This window comes from Poeciliopsis prolifica, unplaced genomic scaffold (assembly GCF_027474105.1).
Source record: "Poeciliopsis prolifica strain line A6 unplaced genomic scaffold, Auburn_PproV2 SCAFFOLD038, whole genome shotgun sequence".
Lineage (NCBI taxonomy): Eukaryota > Metazoa > Chordata > Actinopteri > Cyprinodontiformes > Poeciliidae > Poeciliopsis > Poeciliopsis prolifica.
Window position 1 is genome coordinate 2,980,165 of NW_026562413.1, and position 21,355 is coordinate 3,001,519.

The 21,355-nt window shown below is 36.1% G+C and overlaps 1 protein-coding gene across 1 annotated transcript in view; it reads left to right on the forward strand.

Moving 5' to 3' along the window:
- Positions 1 to 21,355, forward strand: part of csmd3b (CUB and Sushi multiple domains 3b) — a 356,525-nt gene that overhangs the window by 161,788 nt on the left and 173,382 nt on the right. Inside the window, exon 5 of the mRNA XM_055053697.1 lies at positions 13,782 to 13,989. Coding sequence (XP_054909672.1) covers positions 13,782 to 13,989 — 208 coding nt within the window. The remainder of the gene's footprint in view (positions 1 to 13,781; positions 13,990 to 21,355) is intronic.

The window sequence follows — 21,355 nt, forward strand, 5'->3', positions numbered from 1 at the left end:
TTTTTTTTTTTTTTTGTAAAACTTTTATAATTTAAGATTATTTTTCTGTGACCAGATACTCCTAAAACAAAAAAAAAGTAGCATTCTCTTTGATATTTTATTTCTGAATGAGTCACAGAAAAGTCACTTTTATGAGTTGGAATGATATGAAACTGGAAATGAGCATAATAGGCCATGATTACTAAATGGCATCGCCGGGGTCAAACTTGAACAAAAACTGTTAGAGAGTAATTATGGAATATTGACTTTTATCTCACTGTATGGATTCTAAATATGATTCATATGGACAGGGCTGAAAATGATAATAATTATAATGGTAATATAGACATCAATCAGTTTCCCTCTTTAAATGCCTCAATCTGTTGATCTACCATTAAATCGCCCTCTTCTACCCTAATTGCCCTAAATGTCAGGCTGTTTAGTTGACTGGCAGACAGCATCTGTTCTTTGATTCGTGGACATATGGTGGGAGGAGCTGAAGGTCAGTATGGTTACTTGTGTGTGGGTGTGCACATGCCCTGAACAGAATGACTGTAAGTTTAAAACAAAACTTTGATAAGCTGAGGATATCGGGCAATATGTCTCCAGCAAAACTCTTTAAGATTTACAGAGAAATACAAAAGCAAATAGAGGGAAGAATATTGTATAAAACATAGAAGCCCCACGGATGAGTCACTCAGGTGTTATTGTTGGTTTTTGTTCTACTTGCACTTTGGGAGCTTTACATTTGTTTAGCTTTTAGAAACGAATGTGAGATTTTATCCACTTCTGGTATTGAAATACCCAAACAAAGCTCTTATTAACAAGGATAACAAGTTAATGCACACCCACAGAAAAAGTACAAATCAGAAGCTGGAGATGTAAGACTCTGCTCTCCAAAAGCTTCAGCTGTTTTTATAAGCTGGGACACAAAATCAAATAAGACCTGTAACTTTGCAAAGTAATATCATATATCAGCATTTATTTCACTTCCAAATGGTTTTACATTTGGCAAATACAACGACGCCTTTTAAGCCCATATGTCCACTGTGCAGCAGAATTGCAGCCAAGAAACAGGAGGGCAGATGGTATAAACCCCCGTTTGTTTATGCATAATTTTATATCAATGAATAAATCAACTAAAAATTGCCTATCGATTAATTTTGGCTGGAGATTCCTCTAGAAGTCCTTGAACTTTAGTTTTGATTCTGTTTTTGGCCTCAATCAATTAAAAGCTACCCTCAAAAAAATAGTTTAGCAGTGTTAGATTTTGCTTTACAAAATGTAAAGCAAACGGAGGTATCAGAGTCCAAAGGTCCCACTTAAATGTTTAAAAGATGAAATGCATAATACTTATTACTTAGTTAAATATTTATTATTTATTACTTAGTTAAATAAGTACAACCCTAACCCATTACACATTTTTTATTCTTATATGTTAAAATCATTTTTGTGTTCATTCGTCTTAATAAATATAAATTATGTATTTGAGTATTTAGTAAAATTGTTTTTGTCATTAAACATGATTTTTCTGTACTTTGTCAGTTAGGATGAATCAATTGCTCCTGTAAAAGGCCTTGTCAAACGCACCTCTTTAAAAAAATGTTTTATCCAATATAACTATAGCCATTGCTGAGGTTTCTAACTGAACATTGCTTACGAAGGAGCTTTCTGACACTGAGACAGTGCCGTCAGAACGAAGTGAAAGTGTTAGTAGTCAAATTGTTATTCTGCGCAAAGAAGAGCTTTCTCGGTGTGAAATCAGAGCTGGATAGAAGGTTTCTCAGGGAGCAGTGCACTGCACTCTTAAACACTTTGATTAAACCCGATCACTTTTATCCAACACGCACGACCAAGGAGACAAAAAGTGACCACACCATCAAAAGATCATTACATCAAGCTTCGCTCATCATGAGGGAGCAAAACAGCATCATCACAAAGAATGTGCTTCATAAAGAATATGAAGAGCAACTCTGCAAAGCTGTCAGGACAGGGCTGCTTGGAAGTAGTCGTAAGAGGTGCCTAAACTAATTCTCAAGAGGTAAAATGTGGCCTAAGACTGTTCTATTATGAGGTGGTGTTATGTAAAATCAACTTTTACAATCTTTAAGTGATGTTGATGAGGGAATGATCTTATTTGATCATCAAAATCATATCTGGAATTGCTTTTATTCTTTCATGCATTTTGAGGAATCCTTGAATCTCCCATGGTAACCATTCAGGGGTGCCTAAACGCTTGCACCAAATCTCATCTTAAGTCACTTTACAAAATATCATTCCAATTCAATCTCAATTGATCACAGTTGTCAAACAGTACAGTGGGCTCAGTCTATTATTCAAATTAGTTTAAAAAGTTTGTAAGGAAACCCAACAGATTGATTCAAGTCATCGCTTTGTAGCATCCATTCCTTCGAGTTGAGGATGTAGCAATGCGTTGAGTCAATCCAAGCATTCATGCATCAACTGTGGAAAGTGTGGAGCAATTAATTGTCTCAGAAATTATTGCTGTAAATGATGTCATTTTTATCATAAAAAAATGGATAATAATGCAAGTAAACTCTCTCAAAGATCAATAAACTAATTTCTGAATAACATTTAAAAATGGAACTGGAAGATGTTTTAAATATCCAAAATAAATAAACAATCAAAAAGCAAATAAAATGGATTATGAGATCTCTGTAAACAAACTTGCCCTTCAAAATATATTAATGATTAGGCTCAGATGGGAAAAAGTTTGGACTTTTTCTGAAAAAAAACATACATTTGGTCGTAGTTTATGTCAAGCTGTATCAGATCATTACAGTTTAGGTGCAGAAATAAGTTTATTGTATAGCCATGGATAATTGCTACTGTTTTACGACAAATGCAGCATATCATTGGTTCACACCTATTATTCATTTTGAATTCAAAGTGCTCCCAGACTGCAGCTGTCACGTTCAGCTTTTAAACCAGCGTTCCTCTGGTTTCATGCAACACTATGTGGCAGGTTATCATGAACATGGCAAGTAACCGATACAAGCTTCCTGTCCCTTCATTTCTTATGGAACCTGCATTGCAAGATGACAATCACTTGCCCTCCTCCAACTAAGTGCTCGGTGAAATCTGTGCATGTGAACGTTTGAGCTTGTACACATAAATGTGTACATGCCGGCTAGTGACGCAACACAGGAAAGCTTTTAAATATTTAACTTTTATCGCTGCCATCGCTATTAATTCCCATGTGTTGGAGAACTGATTCTTTTCACTGTCATTTGTCGCTCCCCATATGAACCCATTACGCTAAGGAAATGTTAAGGGGAGGAATACCTTGATGCTCCGCAGTCATACAGAGGCAAAAAAGGGGCAATCACGACAAAAACCAACAGACATGCATCTGGAAATTATCAAATTGTATATTTTCAAACAATTAATTGCTAAATTGGTTATTGTGACAGGCCTTCATGGTGAATCACATCCAAAAGGCTAAGTCAGATTCTGCTGACAATGTCACATGTTCTATTAGTTTGTCAGATTTGATAGCATTGCCACTAAGGTCTTACTCTAATGTATTCAAAACCATGTAATGCATCCTGGCATGACAGGATGCTGAAAGTGACATTGAGACCATTAATAAAAATCTCACCCTCTGCTTGGCCAGGCAGTGTGGCACCCAGTGCAGTTGCAGATTAAATTGGATGAATGTCTACGAGCTCCTCAGTCCAGAGGGTAATTTGTAACAAATAATGCTCGCACCATATGTGTGCAAATACTTAGCACATTTCCTTCGGGGTCTGTTTGTTCATTCGTGGCAGGTACACTGAACTATAAAATGTGTGGAAGAAAAGATGAGGGGAAAAAAGGGGGCAGCTGATATATATCCAGCTTTACAGTGTATAGGGGGCAAGAGGTTGATGGATGAGTTGGCAGTTGTACATAGAAGAAGGGATAGATGGATACAGCCTGAAGACAGAGCAGAGAAGGGGATGATATAGATGGCCCATAATCCTTGGAGGCTGGTGGGGTTTGGGTCTTGCATGATTGAAGTTTGAGTATGTGTGTCTCTGCGAATCTGACGGTGATAGTGATCTGCCTATCAAAAAGATGCAGGAAGAAGAAACGAGTTATGGGAAATAAGGAAGGAAAGCACGAGTTGGAAAATGAGAGGACGAGGCCAGAAAAGCCATTACATATGAAATCAATCAACAGGAGAAGACGAAGAGACTGTGAGACATGGAATGAGATATAGAAAGTCAGATCTTAAAGATGCCCACAGCGAGACAGAAAAGGATAAAGAAGGAATCCTCTGATGACTGCGATATTGATGACAGCACAGTGGGAAAGACGGGATGAACGGATGGGAGAGAAGGAGGCAGGATAAGGAGGCTAAGAACGAGCGATCAAAGCACCCCAGGCTATGAGAGAGAAACAGCAAGAGAGAGTGGTGGGAGGAGGGAGGACTTGGGGTTGACGAAGAAGTGTGAGTGGAGAAATAAGGAACTGAAAAGGAAGAATGACGAGTAAGAAGGCAGAAGGCGAAAATGTAAATTAATGAAAGGAGGTGGAAGGCAAGATAAAAAAAAAATCTTGATGCATGCAAAGCAAGAATAACAAAAGAGAAGACGTATAACACCAACGGTGAGCGGAGAAAGAGCAAAGGATGAAAAGGAAAGCAAAAGGGCAAAACCACTCGGTGACGTGATGAGAAATGAAGGCAACATGGCCAAGTCTACCCCTCTCTTCCTCTCACACTCAAGCTAACACATATAGAAGCCTCCACCAAAGAAACTTTCCCCCCTCATGTGGGTCAGTGCATCGTAGCATGAGCCTGACTTCAGTCTCCCCATGTTGTTATCTGAGATAAAAGCAAAAAAAAAACAAAAAAAAACTACACTGCACTTAAGTCAGACACATTCTTTACCTCTAGGTTTGCAAGGCTGAAGGTCAAAAATTTGTTTAAATAGAAAAATATCCGCTAGACTTTACAGGTCGTTACAAAGACAAAACATGTTTACAAACTACAGTTTGAAATAAACACAATTCCTTCTTGAAATGAAAGCTGGTAGAGTTATTAAGAGATTTGGAGGCTGCAAAAAACATGCAAACTATTTAAAATTTCTGATATATCACCAGTTATATATATATTTCAGTTTTTTATTGACGTCTGACTCCTAATGACACATATATTGCAATGTTTTCTTTGCTTTGTTCTATGGACAGGTTTGACATTTAAAGTTAAATCTGGAAACTGCACTACTAGACTGAGAGGATATAGTGGTTTTATTGGACTGAGGAAAATGAGGGGATTTTGGAATATCTTCCAAGAGTGAATCCTGACACTTGGTTAATTCAGTCCTTATCCAATTTATACCTCTGTTCTTTATTTGTGTGCTGTGGTTTTGTCCCAACCTTCTTTGGTTTTGGATCATTGATGATTTTGTTTCAGTTTATTTCTCTTTGTACTGAAGTATTTTAATGAATTACCTTAATGAACTAAAATAACAAAAGCTCAAATTTCTCAAAATTTGATTTAATTGGAAGATTTGTTCCAAAACGTTCATATTGCAAATCGGTTTTATGTTTTCTGGATCTTGTTACTATTTTGGCAATGTGTAAAGCCCAAATCTAAGCAGCAGGTAGGCAGATTTAGGTTTAATTAGTTTTTATCAAAAAAATGCATAACTAAAAGAACACAAAATACAGGAACAGAGGGTAACACAATGACTCAGGAGCCTTGGAGGCAGAATGAATGGATGACTCCAGAAAAGTACTGACAAAATGGATAGGTATTTAAGCTGCGGTTGTAATTACTGGACGCAAGACAGATGAGACTAATAAACAACAGGCAGCAGCTGTGGGAAAAGCAAGGAGCTGAAGAGAATTAAGAAAAAAGTGTTGAATGGAATAACTGATTAACTTAAGGGGGAAACACAGAGAAATGGTAATAGAGTATGAGCAAACATTGTGATCACATGGAAAGCAGATGACCCAAATAAAACAAGAACAAGGATGAAGAGAAGACAGCTAAAGCTCACAGCATGAAAATGAAAAAAAAAAAAAAAAACACACACATAAAATAATACACAGTGGAATCTTTCAAAGAATAAGCCTGCAACAACTATGCAGTCTCTTCTGCTGTTAAATAAAACAAATCCCATAACCTATTCTCTTTACATTAGAGTTTGAGTGTATCATAATGGTTCAAAGTCGGTACTTTGAACCATTATGTGGGTACTAAATATCCTCAAGTCAAGTCTACAATGACACGTGTGGTCATTGCAAACTTTTCTGATTGATCAAAGGTGTAAAATTAAATTGTAGCAAAATGATTAGAACAGGGTCACAGCATTGTTTCTTCATCAGATAAATACTGTTTTGGTCTCACTGTACCAGAGCTCCATCTCACACAATAATAGCTTTGTTCTAGTCACTTCATCATAAAGGCTATGAATGTAGAGTTAATAGCTATGCTGTAAAATAACTATTGGCACCTTGGCTGCTTTCCTTGTTTATGATCTCCCTGAAATAAGAAAATGTGGAAAAAGTTCAAGAACTATGGATACTACAGCAAGGCATCACATTTGTGTAAAAATATTGTGAAATTTACAAAAGAGAACATTTACTTCCTCTGAGTGTGCTATGTTGGTGCATGGGATATTCTGCTATGTGATTTAATCCCCAATGTTCAGATGTCCTTCTACAGTTCTCCATAAAGTGTGCTCATATTCTAGAACTTTCCAGGATTAGTAATGGCCCTGGGTTCTCACCAAACTAAAATCCTGAAAGATTCAGAATTGAGATTTCCACCATTTGTTATTGATTCAGATTCCCAAGTTTTACTTTGATAGAAAGGCACTGATGCAAGTGAACATGGGCTTCCTACAAATATGCAGTTTTCAGGCAAACCTGTTGTGGAAGAGGAACAGTATGCTTTCGCCATGTGTGGCATATTTATATGAGCAGCGTCATACACACCCAGCAGCAACAGTAAAATGCACAGTGAGAGAGGTAATTAGATTACTCGTAATCCGTTAAGAGTCCTGAAACACCATGTTTTGAGATAATGATTATGCGAATGTTTGCCTCAGAAGGGCAATTTTCTTTATGTTGTTTTTAGTGCCTTTCTGTCTCCATAACCATTGATTCTGATTTGGTGTAATGTTGCATTCTCAGCAAGTTATCAACCAAATACTAATTAATTCTGAAATTGACTGCCATTTTAAATGCCCTTTAAGTATTTAAAATGACTGGCAAAAGTGTAGTAAAATTTAACAGATGACTGTTCTGTAATAAAAACAAAATTATATTTTAACCCAAAATAACAATGTATAACAAAAAATTAACATTAAAATTAACATAACTACAATTACGCAATGTATTACCAGCACTGCTGCTGCTAACCTACATTGCTTGCAACCATCGATGGGCCATTTCCTATGACTGTTTTGGGTCTTATTTCTCCTGTTGCTTTAATTACATGCTACAATTACTGCCAAGAAGCCTGTATTCTTTTGTTGTCAGACAACAATTAAACCAAATGCTTAAGAAGCCTCTTGAAGAGTGCCCAGATGATTTTAGCAAAATAAATGTCATTCTGTGACTCACGTGAAGGTTTTGATTAAAAAGGGTTGAGGGGGATAGATTTTAAGAACACATAAAATTAACTTACTGATTTAATTGAGTGATATGAAAGTAGATTTTATATAAAACAGAATAATGTGACTTAAAGGAAATAAATTGTCAACCTGTAACACTGGGCACTGTCACGCAAATGTTCCACAATACTGGACCTCAAGAAGTGCTTACCCATTATTACAGCAGATACATCGAAAGCGTTCTACTCATTTGTCATGTTGGCTGCATGCACATTGAATTGAAGATAATCAGATGGCTAAAGGTATCTCCCCTCCCTCCTGTGAACATGCCACAAATGTCTTTCTTTATTAGAGCAGCTGCTCCTGAAGTGGTCTCTGCTCAGTCTCATCGTCACATGATGACACACAACAAAATTGGGGAGGATCCTAATTGCATAATGTGTCAGTTGAGATTATCACGTTGCATGAAATTCAGGTTGCTTCAAGTCAAGTTAAGGTGCATGATTGCATTCAGAAAGAATGGAATCATGCACCTTCCATTCTTCGGCTGCAAGACCTTTTTATCTTGCAGCCAAGATTAAAAGGCTGCAAGATTAAGACCTTTTAATCTTGCAGCCAAGATTAAAAAGTCTGGGATTTTTTTTCACAAACTTGATAAAATGTGCATTGCTTAAAGAGTGTTTATCTATCAAATGATAAAATTAGAACAAGATTTTCAGTGGCATTTGTACATAACATTCTAATAGAGGTGAGCTTTTTTGACTGATTACAAAGATAGATTTATTTTTAGGCACATTTTGTGACCTATTAGGGCTTCATGACCTCTACTGACAAAAAACTTATTAGATGTTATTCAGTTATATGGTGAAGTTGGCTAAAAAGAATCCTTCTCAGACTGGTCAACTTCACTTGGTTATGAAAAGATTGAACAACTCCTTGCTAAAATCATCAATAACTAATAGCTAATGAAGCACTTGGGGCAACAGAGAGAGCCTGGAAATGTCATTTCTTTTACTTCATTTCCATCTAAATTTCATTTACTGTTGACTCATCAATAGGAACAAATTAATTAAAAGCTATGAGATGATGTCGTGGAAAAGGAATGTATATACCAGAACTGATTCTCACGCCATTTTTCTTGGTATAAGCACCAAGAAAAATGTGGTGGAAAATTACTATAAGTTAACATCTGCTAATTATGTATTAAGTGCTTGTGAACTCTCACCAAAAGAACCTGTTTGGGCTACACACACAAGGTTGGAAGTTGTTTCGCTGCAGCTGCAAGGGAACCAGACTGTCTCTCCCATGTTTTCGATTCCTTACCTTGGTATAAAACCTATGTGTTGTCTCTGCCTGGCAGAGCTGTTCACAACATATGAATAGACCTGATTGTGTGTTTTTACCTGACTGTACTTGGTAAAATAGTTTTTTTTGTTCCACAACAGCACGCCAGGCTGAGTGGAAGTGCATCAAAAGTAGCAACATATATGTCAGTTATTAAAATATGAAAAATTCACAAAATTCGATTAGGTTTTTTTCATGCTACACCACCAAAAAAACTATTTTAGAAACAACTGAATGCATAGCAAGATGGGAATTGTGACAGCAGCAGTAAAGTATTGTAACCTATATAACTAGATCCATTATGATAGCCTTAAGGGGTAAAGGTACTGCTCATAAAATCTATAGTTACAGTACGTAACCAATGTTAGCATGAAGAAACTCTAATTTTCAATTGTTTGTGACAGAAATTGGAGTAAAATATACTATGATAGAGCAATATATAAAATACATTTTGTAAACCCTTTGAGAATATAATTGCCACTAATGCTAAGTTAGCATCTGCTTCTGATGTAGAACCTCTATAGGACTACAGGGATACTTTCAAACAAGCTACAAAACTTGTTTTCTTTATTATATTTTGGAAAAACACTCACATAAACAAGATTCCCAAGCATGTTGTTCAGATTATGTCTCTTCTTGATCAACTTCCTACTGAGCCCAATATCATGTTTTGTCTTGTGAGCTTGATGTTTTATCAAACCTCTAATATGACAACGTCCCTTTGCTCCGTCGTTAAACTCAGAAAAGCTACACTAAAAATGAAAGGCCTCAATCAGCTCATTTCAAGTATTTGTTAGTTCAGGTATTTTGTTTTGAACTTGCCTTTTCTTTCATGATAGGAGCAAATAACTGCTGAAAAACAGTCTAATCTAATTTAAGCATGAATGCAATGCAGCCCCACTGATAATTAAAATATCACATGCAGCATTTATATCGAGGTGATTGTAAATAATATGCCACAAGCTATGATATATTTTATTCGCATAATTGATTTTGTGTTCTCAAAACAATTAAACTTGTCTAAGAACTTTCACAATATCTAAATCCTTTTTTATCCACATCATACAGAAGCCCAGGTATCAAAGTAGCAAATAAATTTGTTGTGAGCGTCTGACTCATATCATTTTATGGTACTGGGAAGTTTTCCTTTTATGAATTTTCCTAACCTGGAAAAATAAACCTCAGTTAGTTCAATTAGCCTATATCCCACAATTATACTAATTTAATAAGATTGTGTGTCTTTGCCAATTCAGTTAACCATTATAACAGAAATTACGCTTTACCCAGTGTAATCTGAAGGTAGATGCGGTACACCTTGATCTGAAATTTGACAGTGTACAAACTTTGCAATCTCCTTCAAGCTTACTGCTAATTTTCTTGCATTTTCAGTTCGTTTACCTTACTTAGATCCGCATCACAAATCAGTGCACCTTGAGGGATTTCCATCTGTCTGTCAACTGCCATTGGCAGATGAACATGCCTGCGGGCTGAAAGAGCTGTGTGTGCATGTGTGTATGCGTGTGGATGCGCGTGAGAGTGCAGGTCTGTGTCCATCAGTGCTTGCCGATGTACTGCCGTTGTCATGATAAACCTGTGACAGCTGCCATCCGGCAAGCAGTGCTCTCACACACCAGACACACACCTAATGCACAATGCTTCATTGCTTTCCTGAAAGTATGATGGCACCTCAGCAGGTCTTGGTTTGGCCTGTTGGGTCATTTACACAAATCTCCTTGACTGTCTAGTGGTGAAATGACTGTCTGGGTTGCTGAATAGTCTTTCTGTCTTCCTGTCTCACTGACTGTCTGTTTGTTTTATTTTATGTTTTTTACCTCCCGCTCCCTCTCTTTTTTTTTTTCTGTGAAACTGATCCAACAGACAGTAGATGGATGCCTATCAAAGAATAAATAACACCTTTATTTTCCATTCATTGCATCAGTAACTTCTACATTTTCAGTCAGAAGTTCACATACACTCATAATTGGTACAAATTTTGTAGAAATTACAGTATTTTGATGATATATTTGAATCAATTCAATATGTGTCATTTGTTGGGGTGCTGGATACTATCAGCCATGTTTAAAACAATATTCTGGAGGGACTTTAGTCCTATCTAAATATATTAATCTACATTTATAAAATGGTGAAATGACCCATGTCAAGTCACACCTGATCCATGTAGTTTGTTAAAAAGTTTAAACCATTCATGTGTTGGTTTTAATTAAGACTGAAGTATTTAGAGGTTAATCTATCATCTTGATTATTCCATCCACTTTGTGGTATGTACCAAATCAATAGCAGTGAAACACCCCTTCATCAGCATGCGTGGTAATTGGTTTAGTCTTCTTAAGCTTAAAAGCCTCACTTTGACTTCTCCAAGCATTGTATTCATCACAGTAGCAAAAAAATAAATAAAAAATGTAACTCCAGAAGATACAGTATTTAGATTATTATGTGTGCAGAAAAAATTTAAGTTGAATTTGAAGGTTCATCACTTCAAACCCATTTTGAAGTAATTGGATTCTTCTTTTTAGGTGAAATCCTTACAGTTCATGTTAGAGCAGAACTAGCTTTACGTGTTCCAGCATCATTCAGTTGGCGAACATCTTGAACCTTGATAGTTCTTTGGCTCTTCTGTTTGTTCTCGGGTGTCGGTGTGGATCAGATGTTTGAAACCTGGACAAGGTTGTGGATTCAAACCCTTGAATTATAAAATATATGTTAAAACTGGTTTGTTCCTGAATGGCCTTAACTTCAACATTTTTACAAAGTGTGAATAATGTTTGAAAGCTGGGGCAATTACAGAAACCAGCCCATATAAATTGAGTTAATCATTTCTAATCAGATGAGTGCTAACACAACCAGCCTATGTATATATGCCCATACTTATATATTTGAGTTCATCTGTAAGTTGTTGCCCATGTATTAATTGGAAGATTAATACCATAAAATCTAATTTGTTTGCCTTATTTTGCTTTGTGAACTTTTATTGGAAATATGTAAACATCACATCCTTAAAATTCTGCCATTCAAATAAAGCAAGAAAGTCCAAAATTAACCATGATGAGTGTATGTGCTCTGCATGTATAGCGTGAATTTCCCTCACTGATCAATTGAAGTCCACCATAAAGTTAATTTTAAACCAATTATTTTTGTTTTCCATTCTGTTTGTTGCTTTCTTCTTTGGTACAGTCTGTACCAGTAATTTTACCTTCTTCAAAATGAACCTCTCAATTGTTTTTTTTCCTTGTTTAGTGCTTGCCTTTGTTTGGTCCCTGTTTAATTCTAACACCCTATATTTCCTGTGTTGTCTTTGTCGTGAGAATATATACATATATATATTCTCATTACTCCTTTCCTGTGTGTGGAATTTGGCTTGATCCCTTACCTTATCTCTGTCATCTGTACATGCCTCTCCCCCCACCACCACCCTTCCTTACAAGCCAGCATTTCGTAGATGAGCCTAAAGCATGTGCATGTACACCTGACAGTGCCTGCCTGCACTCTTATAAAGGATGTAGTTTTTCAGCTTCTCAGAGAGTGCACTTTAAGGATGACACCCATCTGGTGTGAACACAATAACTGTCTTTAAACACTGACGATATCAACATATGATGGGCTGTGGAGCAATCTGGTGTCATCCAAATTTGCACTTTCTGGCAGGCAATGAAATACCTGTCTGCTATAAGAGTGTGCTCCATGCATTATTGCCTCTTTAATGTATAAATTATACAGGAATAATTTATACCAAGATTAGAGTTTGACTGTTGGGGAAAAATGTTCAACATTGTGTTTTTTTGTTGTTTTTTTGTTTTGTTTTTTTGGTCAATGGTACTCTGGCTGGGCACAATTTGTGTTGGTTTTCTTTCCAATGTAAATAATATGTGAATACTCCTCATGGCTTCATGTGTAAGACCAAAGCCAGTGTACCATTGACTCAGTAGGATGCAATGTGGAATGTTTTTCTCAGTGAGTGTCTGTATAAATTACGTGTATAATTTATGCCATGTACACAGCGCAATCCATGTGTCTTTATCTGTTAAACTGTAAACACTACTACAAACAGCTATGCAAGGCTATCAATCAGACGTGATCACCAATTATGAGAAAGTTTTACAAAAATCTTTCATTGGATTTGTTTAAAATGTTTTCAGAACCATCTGAAGTTCAGAAGAATATGATTCTTAATCCACCAATTGGCAACCAATTTAATCCAAAGTTCCTAGGTGGTGATTGGAGGAGATGAGAGCGGAGCTACAATGAGAAACACAGCATATTCTTGATTTTGTATGAGGAGAGTAGAGTAGCTATGAATACCACAGAAATTGCAGCCTAACCCATGAACCCAACTTCTAATTCTAACTGGCCATAACATAAACTGTAAAAAGTTATTCAACAAGACATACTGGCAAAGACTGTTCAGCTGTGCCATCGACATGTTTTTCATGTTTACTTCATATCTAAGGAGTGATTGTGAGATCTCCATATTTTCACAGTATAGTTTGCTAATATGATCTGATAGTTAATCATGAAACAGTCATTCATTTCTAACATTCAATAACATACATAGAGCAAAACATGGAAAACTAAAAATTAAGGCAACAGGGAAAAGCCACCTCCTAGAGGGAGAGAGTTGGGGAGTTGGGCTGGCTGACTTGGATTTTTGAAGCGACTTTACGTGTACTACATATTAGACTTTGAAATGCTAATTTGATAAATTACGTTGAGTTTAATTAACTCATCAAATCTTAGAAAAAAAAAGAATTAAAAATCCAAAAAGGAAGCAATTTTATTAAAAATGAAATAATAAAAAAAAGTCCGCCCCCTCAGTCCCTCCTCCTCTCCCTAACCCAGGTTTTCTATTTGTCACTCTGATTTGATTGACAGCTGAGGACACATGTGGGGGCACTGTGAGGGGCGGCAGTGGGGTGGTGACCAGTCCCAGTTACCCCGGCAACTATGGTAACCAAGCCGACTGTACTTGGATCCTTTTGGCCGAACCCGGAGACACCATCTCTGTCATCTTTACAGACTTCCAGACCGAAGAAAAGTATGACTACCTGGAAGTGGAGGGCTCAGAACCACCCACCATCTGGTGAGTTTTTTTTTTTTTTTTTTTTGCTTACTTTTAAATGTCTGAGTGTTGCTTTTAGTACAAGTGGGTATTTGTGACAAAATGTGTTGTTTGTTGTTTGTTCTGAATTTTTGGGTCAGGCAAAGTTTGATTTAAAACGTGTGAGATTTCTCATTAATCTCATTCTCAAGATCCACAATGATTGCTGTGAGCTATGAATGTATCTAATGACATGGATAAGAGCTTAATGATAACAATAACTATCAGCATATATTTTTATTTATTTATTTTATGTATAAAATAACATGAAACTTGATATGATATTCTTTCCTATCTCTGCTTTGTAAGTGTTTTGTTATTGTCAGTGTTTAGCTGCTGTTTGTGGAAATTATGGCTGACTTACAGTATATTGTTTTTTTGTATTGCAGTGCTTGTGTTGTCTTATGTGTATGTGCTTGCTAATTAGTCATTAAGATAAAAACAAGAACAATTGAATAAAACAAGAAAATACCTGCCGTAATAAACTTGTTAGTTTGAAACTGGTTTAAGTCTGAGTCAAATGAACTACTCACTTAAATTTCAGAAAAAATATGGAGAGGATTTCACTGTTAGTCCAATGATAATTATATACGTATACTGTAAGGAGACTTGCGGTGTGCCGCATAAGGCAAATGGGTCTCTCTTAATATGTAGCCACAAAACTAAGATAAAACTAAACTAAAGTTAGGAAAGTTTTAGCAATGTTTTAAAAATAGTTTTCTCTTTCATGAAAACCCATTTTCCATAGATGCAGGCAGGGTACAGCTGACATATCCAATCAAATGCCGGGCAGCCGAGGACCGTCTGGTGATATAATAATCATGCTGGCCCTTATCCATACTTTACCGAAAAGAAAAGTTTGCTTGACATTACTGACCTGACATTTCAGTCGTTGCTAACTTATGGCACTATTTCACCTCACCAAGGAGTGCAGCAAAAATATATATATAATGTGAGTAGTAAAAGTAAGCTTGAAGGAGGTGGGAGGATGTAAAAAAGAAAAGAAAAAATGAAACAATAAAAACAGTAAATAAAGTTTGTTTTTGTGGAGATAAAGCAGTTGGTATTGACTCTCAGTGAATAGCTATTATTTGTCTTTGTATATGGCTCATACGTCATAGAGGGATTGACTGATCTCTGATGGTTCCACTTTCAACAGCACCTTCATGTATTTTCAAATAGTTCACTCATAACAACATTTTATTGCTCTGGCTGTTTATTGATTGCTGGTAAATTAGGGTATTGATCAATCATTGCTGTTGCTGTAACCAATTTGAGTCTAATCATGGTTAGGGATATTAGAGTGTGTGCATGTGTATTGATTTGGAAGTAATAATGGTAACTGGTCCCAGGGAAGCTTGAGCGTTTCTGCACAGGTGCAAATCCCCATCATGCTGCTTTTACTTGCTTGGAGTCGAGAAAAACATAAAAATACAAAAAAACAAAAACAAAACAGTAAGGGTAAATGGCAACCACTGAAATTTGATCAAACTTTAATTATATTTTCAACTAGTTATGGTTTTCTATGCACAATATTATATCATAGAATAATTTGCATACTGTGTGAGTTATTCGTTTATTTTTTGTTAATGCTGCATTAAAAGAGTGCTGCATAAGAAAAACAACACAATCACACTTACAGTGATTCAACCTTTATAGTATGGCTAAGTGTGATGCTGAGGATGCAAACAGCTTCATATTTGTAGGGCAAATCCATTGAAGCAATGCAGGTGAGGTGCCTGGAGAAATATACCATGGAATGAATCAGAAACCAGCAAATAAGTTGTTTATGGCCTTTAAGGGGACAATAGCGCTTTAAACTTTTTCACTTTGGTTTCAGGTTTTCCAGTTTTGTGGTCATCTGGCTATTTTTTAAAGAATTATGAAGGGCCTGGAGACCAAGTGTTGCTAGGCCACCCTACCTACAAATTATTTCTTGTGTTGCATTTTTGAAAACTTTTTTGTGGTTTAACATAAATTAAATAGCATATTAACAGCAATGAACCTTTAAGCTGAAAAGGGGCATGCACATTGATGATCAGGTTGTTTAATTAATGCAGATTAATTACAAACTGATACGTCTCTTAACTTCTCTATCCAGACTTTGCTGGACTTTCCAGTTTTACATGTGTATGGGTTTACATACTGTTCCTTCTCTATAAGAAGGTTTTTAAGGCCTGGTATTTGATATTTTCATTCCAATTGTACAATTTTCTCAGATTTAAGCGTTTACTGAACTAATCAAGTATTGGGTTTGGACAGAAAATGGGGTCAAAAGCCCACTGAAGCATCGATCAATGACCTTCAGAAATCTATTGATCAAGACCATTTTGAAAATTTGCAAGCTGGTCTGGCTGCGTTGTAGAAAAGCATAATGAAAATTTGGCTAGTTTAAAACTTATTTCACTGTACTGTACCTGAGGCATTAAACCATATTGATCCCCAGACAGACAAAAGGGTAATTTCTTTGACACCTGGACTGTAAGTACAGCACAAGCCAGACCAAATAGGGAAGCAATGAAATTACTATTTTTATTTATCAGTCATTGCTTTTGGTGAATTTGTATCCATCTCATTTCAAGACTTGCTGAGAACCACATAGTTACATCTTGATACTTTCACCCTTGTAATTGGAAATATGGTCAATTAACATTTTGTCTTTACTGTATATGCCGACATATTGTTGCTTTTACAAATTTTGTGTTTTCCTTTTATGCTTCTTCATATGTAGGTGTGATCATGAGTATTTCTGCGAGTATTTCGAATCAGGCTGGGTTTTTTTCCCTGTGTCTCATCAATAGTTATTTTTGTCCTTGTGAAAATTCTTGCAACTTCAAATCAACATAAAGCCACTTGGTAAACAGAAATCTCTCTCTGCTCCCAAACTGTAAACAACAAATATTTACATACTTTATTATCATTATGTTTGTAAAAGGGCTTAACACTGAAATAGCGTAAAGAGCATAATACTTTGTTTCAAAACTTTCTCCAACTGTTTTTTCATTGACGAGCAACTAAATTTAGGTCTTATATTTACACTTCTGTGTAGCCTTGCATACCAATCACAGACACTATAACTTTGCAAGATGTCATCAAATTGAGAAATATTATCTTCACTTTACTCATCTCTTACCTGCTGTGCACCATTTTGTATCACACAGGCACTGTGCAGCAAAGAAAAAAAAAACATGCTAAACCAACATCTGTTCTAAAATTTAAACCTTTTAACCTTCTGCTGTTGTATTATCTCCATGAATACCCAGTCAAGCTGTCTGATTCCTTTGGAATTGACTCCTGTCACCAAGTGTTAATATACCGCGGTCCATTGGCAACGTCAGAAAAGAAGCTAATTATCGAAAAGCAAATTTTAAATGAGCAGAGGAAGCTAATGGCTGATATCCTGATACAAAAACATGGAACAATTTGCATTTATCAGCTGCTGCAGGGCTGCAGTTTCTTGCACACCAACATATATGGATGACTCCTCGTGTCTCATCAGCATTCATCGGTGTGATGGGCCTACAAGACAACTATGTCCCTATTTGTTAAATGCTGTAATCATTTTGAATGCTAGACACACTTATTCAAGTGCACACCCAAACGCACACCTTTTATGTTTTGTTGTTTCCCAATCGGTTGTCACTGAAACCAAGCAGAGCATATTTACAGAAAAGTATCTCCCTGCACCTCAGTTGTACTTAAGTCTTTGTTTTGTCCATCTGTCTGTCTGTAACTTTCACCCTTTGTCACAGCACAGGTTTTTCTACATTCCCACTAACATACTATTTAATGTTATTAGGTGCACCAGCATGACAACTTGGCAGAAAATTGTTATACTGGACAAGGCTGCATAAGTACTGTCATTTTCTCGTCTTCTGTTGGTCTTAAGTTTGAGATTAAGCTCTAAAGGAAATAAGATATGTCAAGTTTTGAGAGGGATTCATCAAGTCAAATTACTGTAAGAAAGACAGATAAGAAGACAGTTAATTTTAGCCTGGTGATGCTGTGATTCCATTATCTAGAAAATTACATATTTTTTACAATAAATAGAAGAGTCATTCTAAAGGTGTTTCATTGTTTTCAACCATATTTTGTATTTTAGCATTTGATAAGGGTCAAGTACACAGCCATAGCAGCTGCTTGAAGCAGATTATGAACTATTCTCTTTTGGTTTGATTTTATTATTATGCCAAGATTATGTGACTGTGAGAACTTATGCTTATGGGAAGCATGTACACTTTTCTGTATATTTAGGCAGTGTTTTGTAAATATGTGGTTGTGTTTAGAATCATTAGTCTTTTGTCCAAGCTATCATCTCTGCACCTTTAATTAATTTTGTTATGAAATATTGTAAGCTGGTTTCCTTTTTCTTTACTGGTTAAACGGGTTTTTCGCAAAATTATTATCTTTTCCAAATACTTATCATTGTTCCCACAAAAATAATTTCAATGTGATCAGTCCTGAGAGCTTTTTTCCGAAAAGCTGCAGGCTTTTTTAGATGGTCAGGTTGTTTTTATCTTCTAACTGTAAAACATTAAGGTCACATTTATGCATTTGCATATTTGAACAATGCTGCTACACACCAGAGCCTGCTTAGTCTTCTTGAAAGTCTTTTTCTCACTCAGGGAAACACTTTGATTTCTCTTTCCAGCAATCTTTTGAGCATCTTTATCAAAATATGTTCACTTCATTTTGACCTCTTTTCTTAAAAGTGTATGTCATTTAGCGCGATGACGACTGAACAAAGATCTATCTGGAAATGCTTTGCTGTCATCTTTAAGACTCTATTCTGCTTTGTAGACATAAATTATGTTTATTAATAGACAAGTGCTTTGAGGAGTCCAATGACTGCTAATTGTTAGGACAGGGTTTCAGAATTGAAAGGATTTTCCAAAGCTTTGAATTGCATGAGGCTTGGCCTTTGCTGACAACGCATCTGAATTAGGCACAACCTTTACAAGATAATTAAAGTCTAAAATCTCGGTAATATTCGAGCAAATAGCTGATTCCTCCAAGGGGAAGTAATAGTTTTGTTTGATGCTTTATTTCTGTTGGTGGCTCTAAATGGAATTAAATGGCATTACTCATCACTGTTCTCTTTGATGGGAGAAACTGAAACATAATAAACCTTTAACTAGAGTAATTGATATGTTTTTTTGTTGTTTTTTTTACTGAAATCTGATCCTCACATTCAGAATTAAATAAATGTGGTTTATAACCTCATGTCTAATTTCAGTATTAGTTTGAGCTGTTTCATATCTTGGAGATACCATCCCTTATCATTTGAACTCCTCTCATTTTACCAGCAGTAATCCTAACCTGTTTCTATGCTTTTCCTAGTCATGCCTGTCTAGAGATTGCAGGGACTTGGAATGAAGACCAAACAGATTACTTAACCCTCCCAACATCTTAAGAGACAGGGTCACTGAGACCCCATAAGTTTTTTACTCTGTGCTCGGTGAGGCAGGGTTGCACTGACCCTGTGTGTGCTTTTGTGAGACAGACGGGACAAACCCTCTGCTTACTCGCTGTCCGATCGTGACAATTGCCGCTCTCCTCCTGAGCAAAGTGCACACACTTTGTGAGACAGAGTGTGTGCACGTGTTTGTGGGTGTGATTTCTTGTAAATCTCTTTTTTGGTTCTCCAAACAAGGGATTTCTCACCTCCTTCCTCTCTGAAGTTCCGCAGAGTTTGATCCTCCTTTCTTGTAACTACACTAGTGAAGTGAGTAGTATGATGGATTTATTATGCACCATTCAGTTGATGACAACATTCTCTACCCCTTCAGCCTGTCCAGAGATACTTTGGCAATAATCTTAAATCAGTTGCAGTAGAAAGCAACAAATATTTTCAGACTCTCACAAAACAACATTGTCTTTAACTAAGTCTAAGGTGAAACTGGCATCCTCCTTGAATGCATTTCCTTTCACTTCCTCTGCTATGCTTTTTTTTTTACTGACGACACTCCCCATATTTGATATCCTCCACAGGCCAGCTATGGGTCTTGTTGCTAAACTGTTGTTCTCAAAATTCGACTGTTAGCTGACCATCATGATGAATTCACCTCAAAATGAACTGATTTGGTGTATTTTACAAAATTGCCCATGGGTAGTTTCCCCTATCTGCTTCAACTTCTATACTGTTTATTTGCAATATTTCTGTAAACTTATTTATGTTGACATTGCCTTAGACAAATCCAGCATAAGACTTTGTAGTCTTTCTGTTCGCTGCAGCAAGACGCTGAAAGGCCTGAAAAAACTCTTTTTTTGTCAACAATCTTGTCATGTGTGACTTGTTGAGGACAAACACATTTTTAAAGAAATGTTAAACCATTGTATCCTTTTTGGCTGCCTGACACTTTGATAAACAATTGCGTTTGTGCATTTAATTTAGCCATGTTTTTGTAAATGTAATTATTTAAACAGTTTCACCTAAACTTATTCATACCTCTGGCAGATTTGAATTAATACCAATATATGTATTTTTTAATAAAAATTGAATATGCATTTTCTCAATTATAATGAGATAATGTAAAGGGGCTTTTTATGTGCATTTTAATAAAATTGACATGTTGGAGTTATCTATACGCTTCTCAATAATTAATGTAAAAGCCCTTACTCAACTTAAAGCAATAAAATGCTTCTTATAATTGCATAAAAGCTATTTCATAATAGTGATTCCACTGATAATTCATATTTAGTGAAGAGATCCAACTCTCAAATGGAAGGCCTCCTTGCTGTCAGCCCAATCTTTTGTTTCTTTCAAAGATTATATGTCAGATTCAAGTTGGAACTTTTTCTGAACCATCCCAAACTGGTCATTTTTTACTTCGAACATGAACATTGAAATTATTTAAAATGTAAATCAATTTGTGTTTAACTCCATTTGTACTTAAGGAGAAACATTACCCTCCCATTTCTCCTATCGCTCAAGAAGCCCTGTTTTTATTTCCTCGCTGCATTTGTTGACCACTATTGTTTTGAATTTTAAATCTTTTAAATAAAGGTTTAAGAAGGATAAAATGCAATAAATGTCACTTTTACTAAAGGGTTTTTAAAGCGCAGTCTTAACTGTGCTCTAAGTCTCAGTCCCAATTTCTTTTGACAATAATGACCAAGCTGCCTATGTTGTGTAATGTAATGAAGAGAAATCATAAAGTATTGTGTGACTGGAACAAGTCCAGGTTAGCTCCACTGAAGTAAACCCAATACCTCCTGAATCATCAATCAAAAATTTGTCATTGTCTCTTGTCCAGAAATTTGTCTTTTGTTTCGCTTGGCTCTGCTTCATGCTATTCTTTCTGCTATTGTGCTTTATGCAAAACATCATAAAACACTACATATTTGT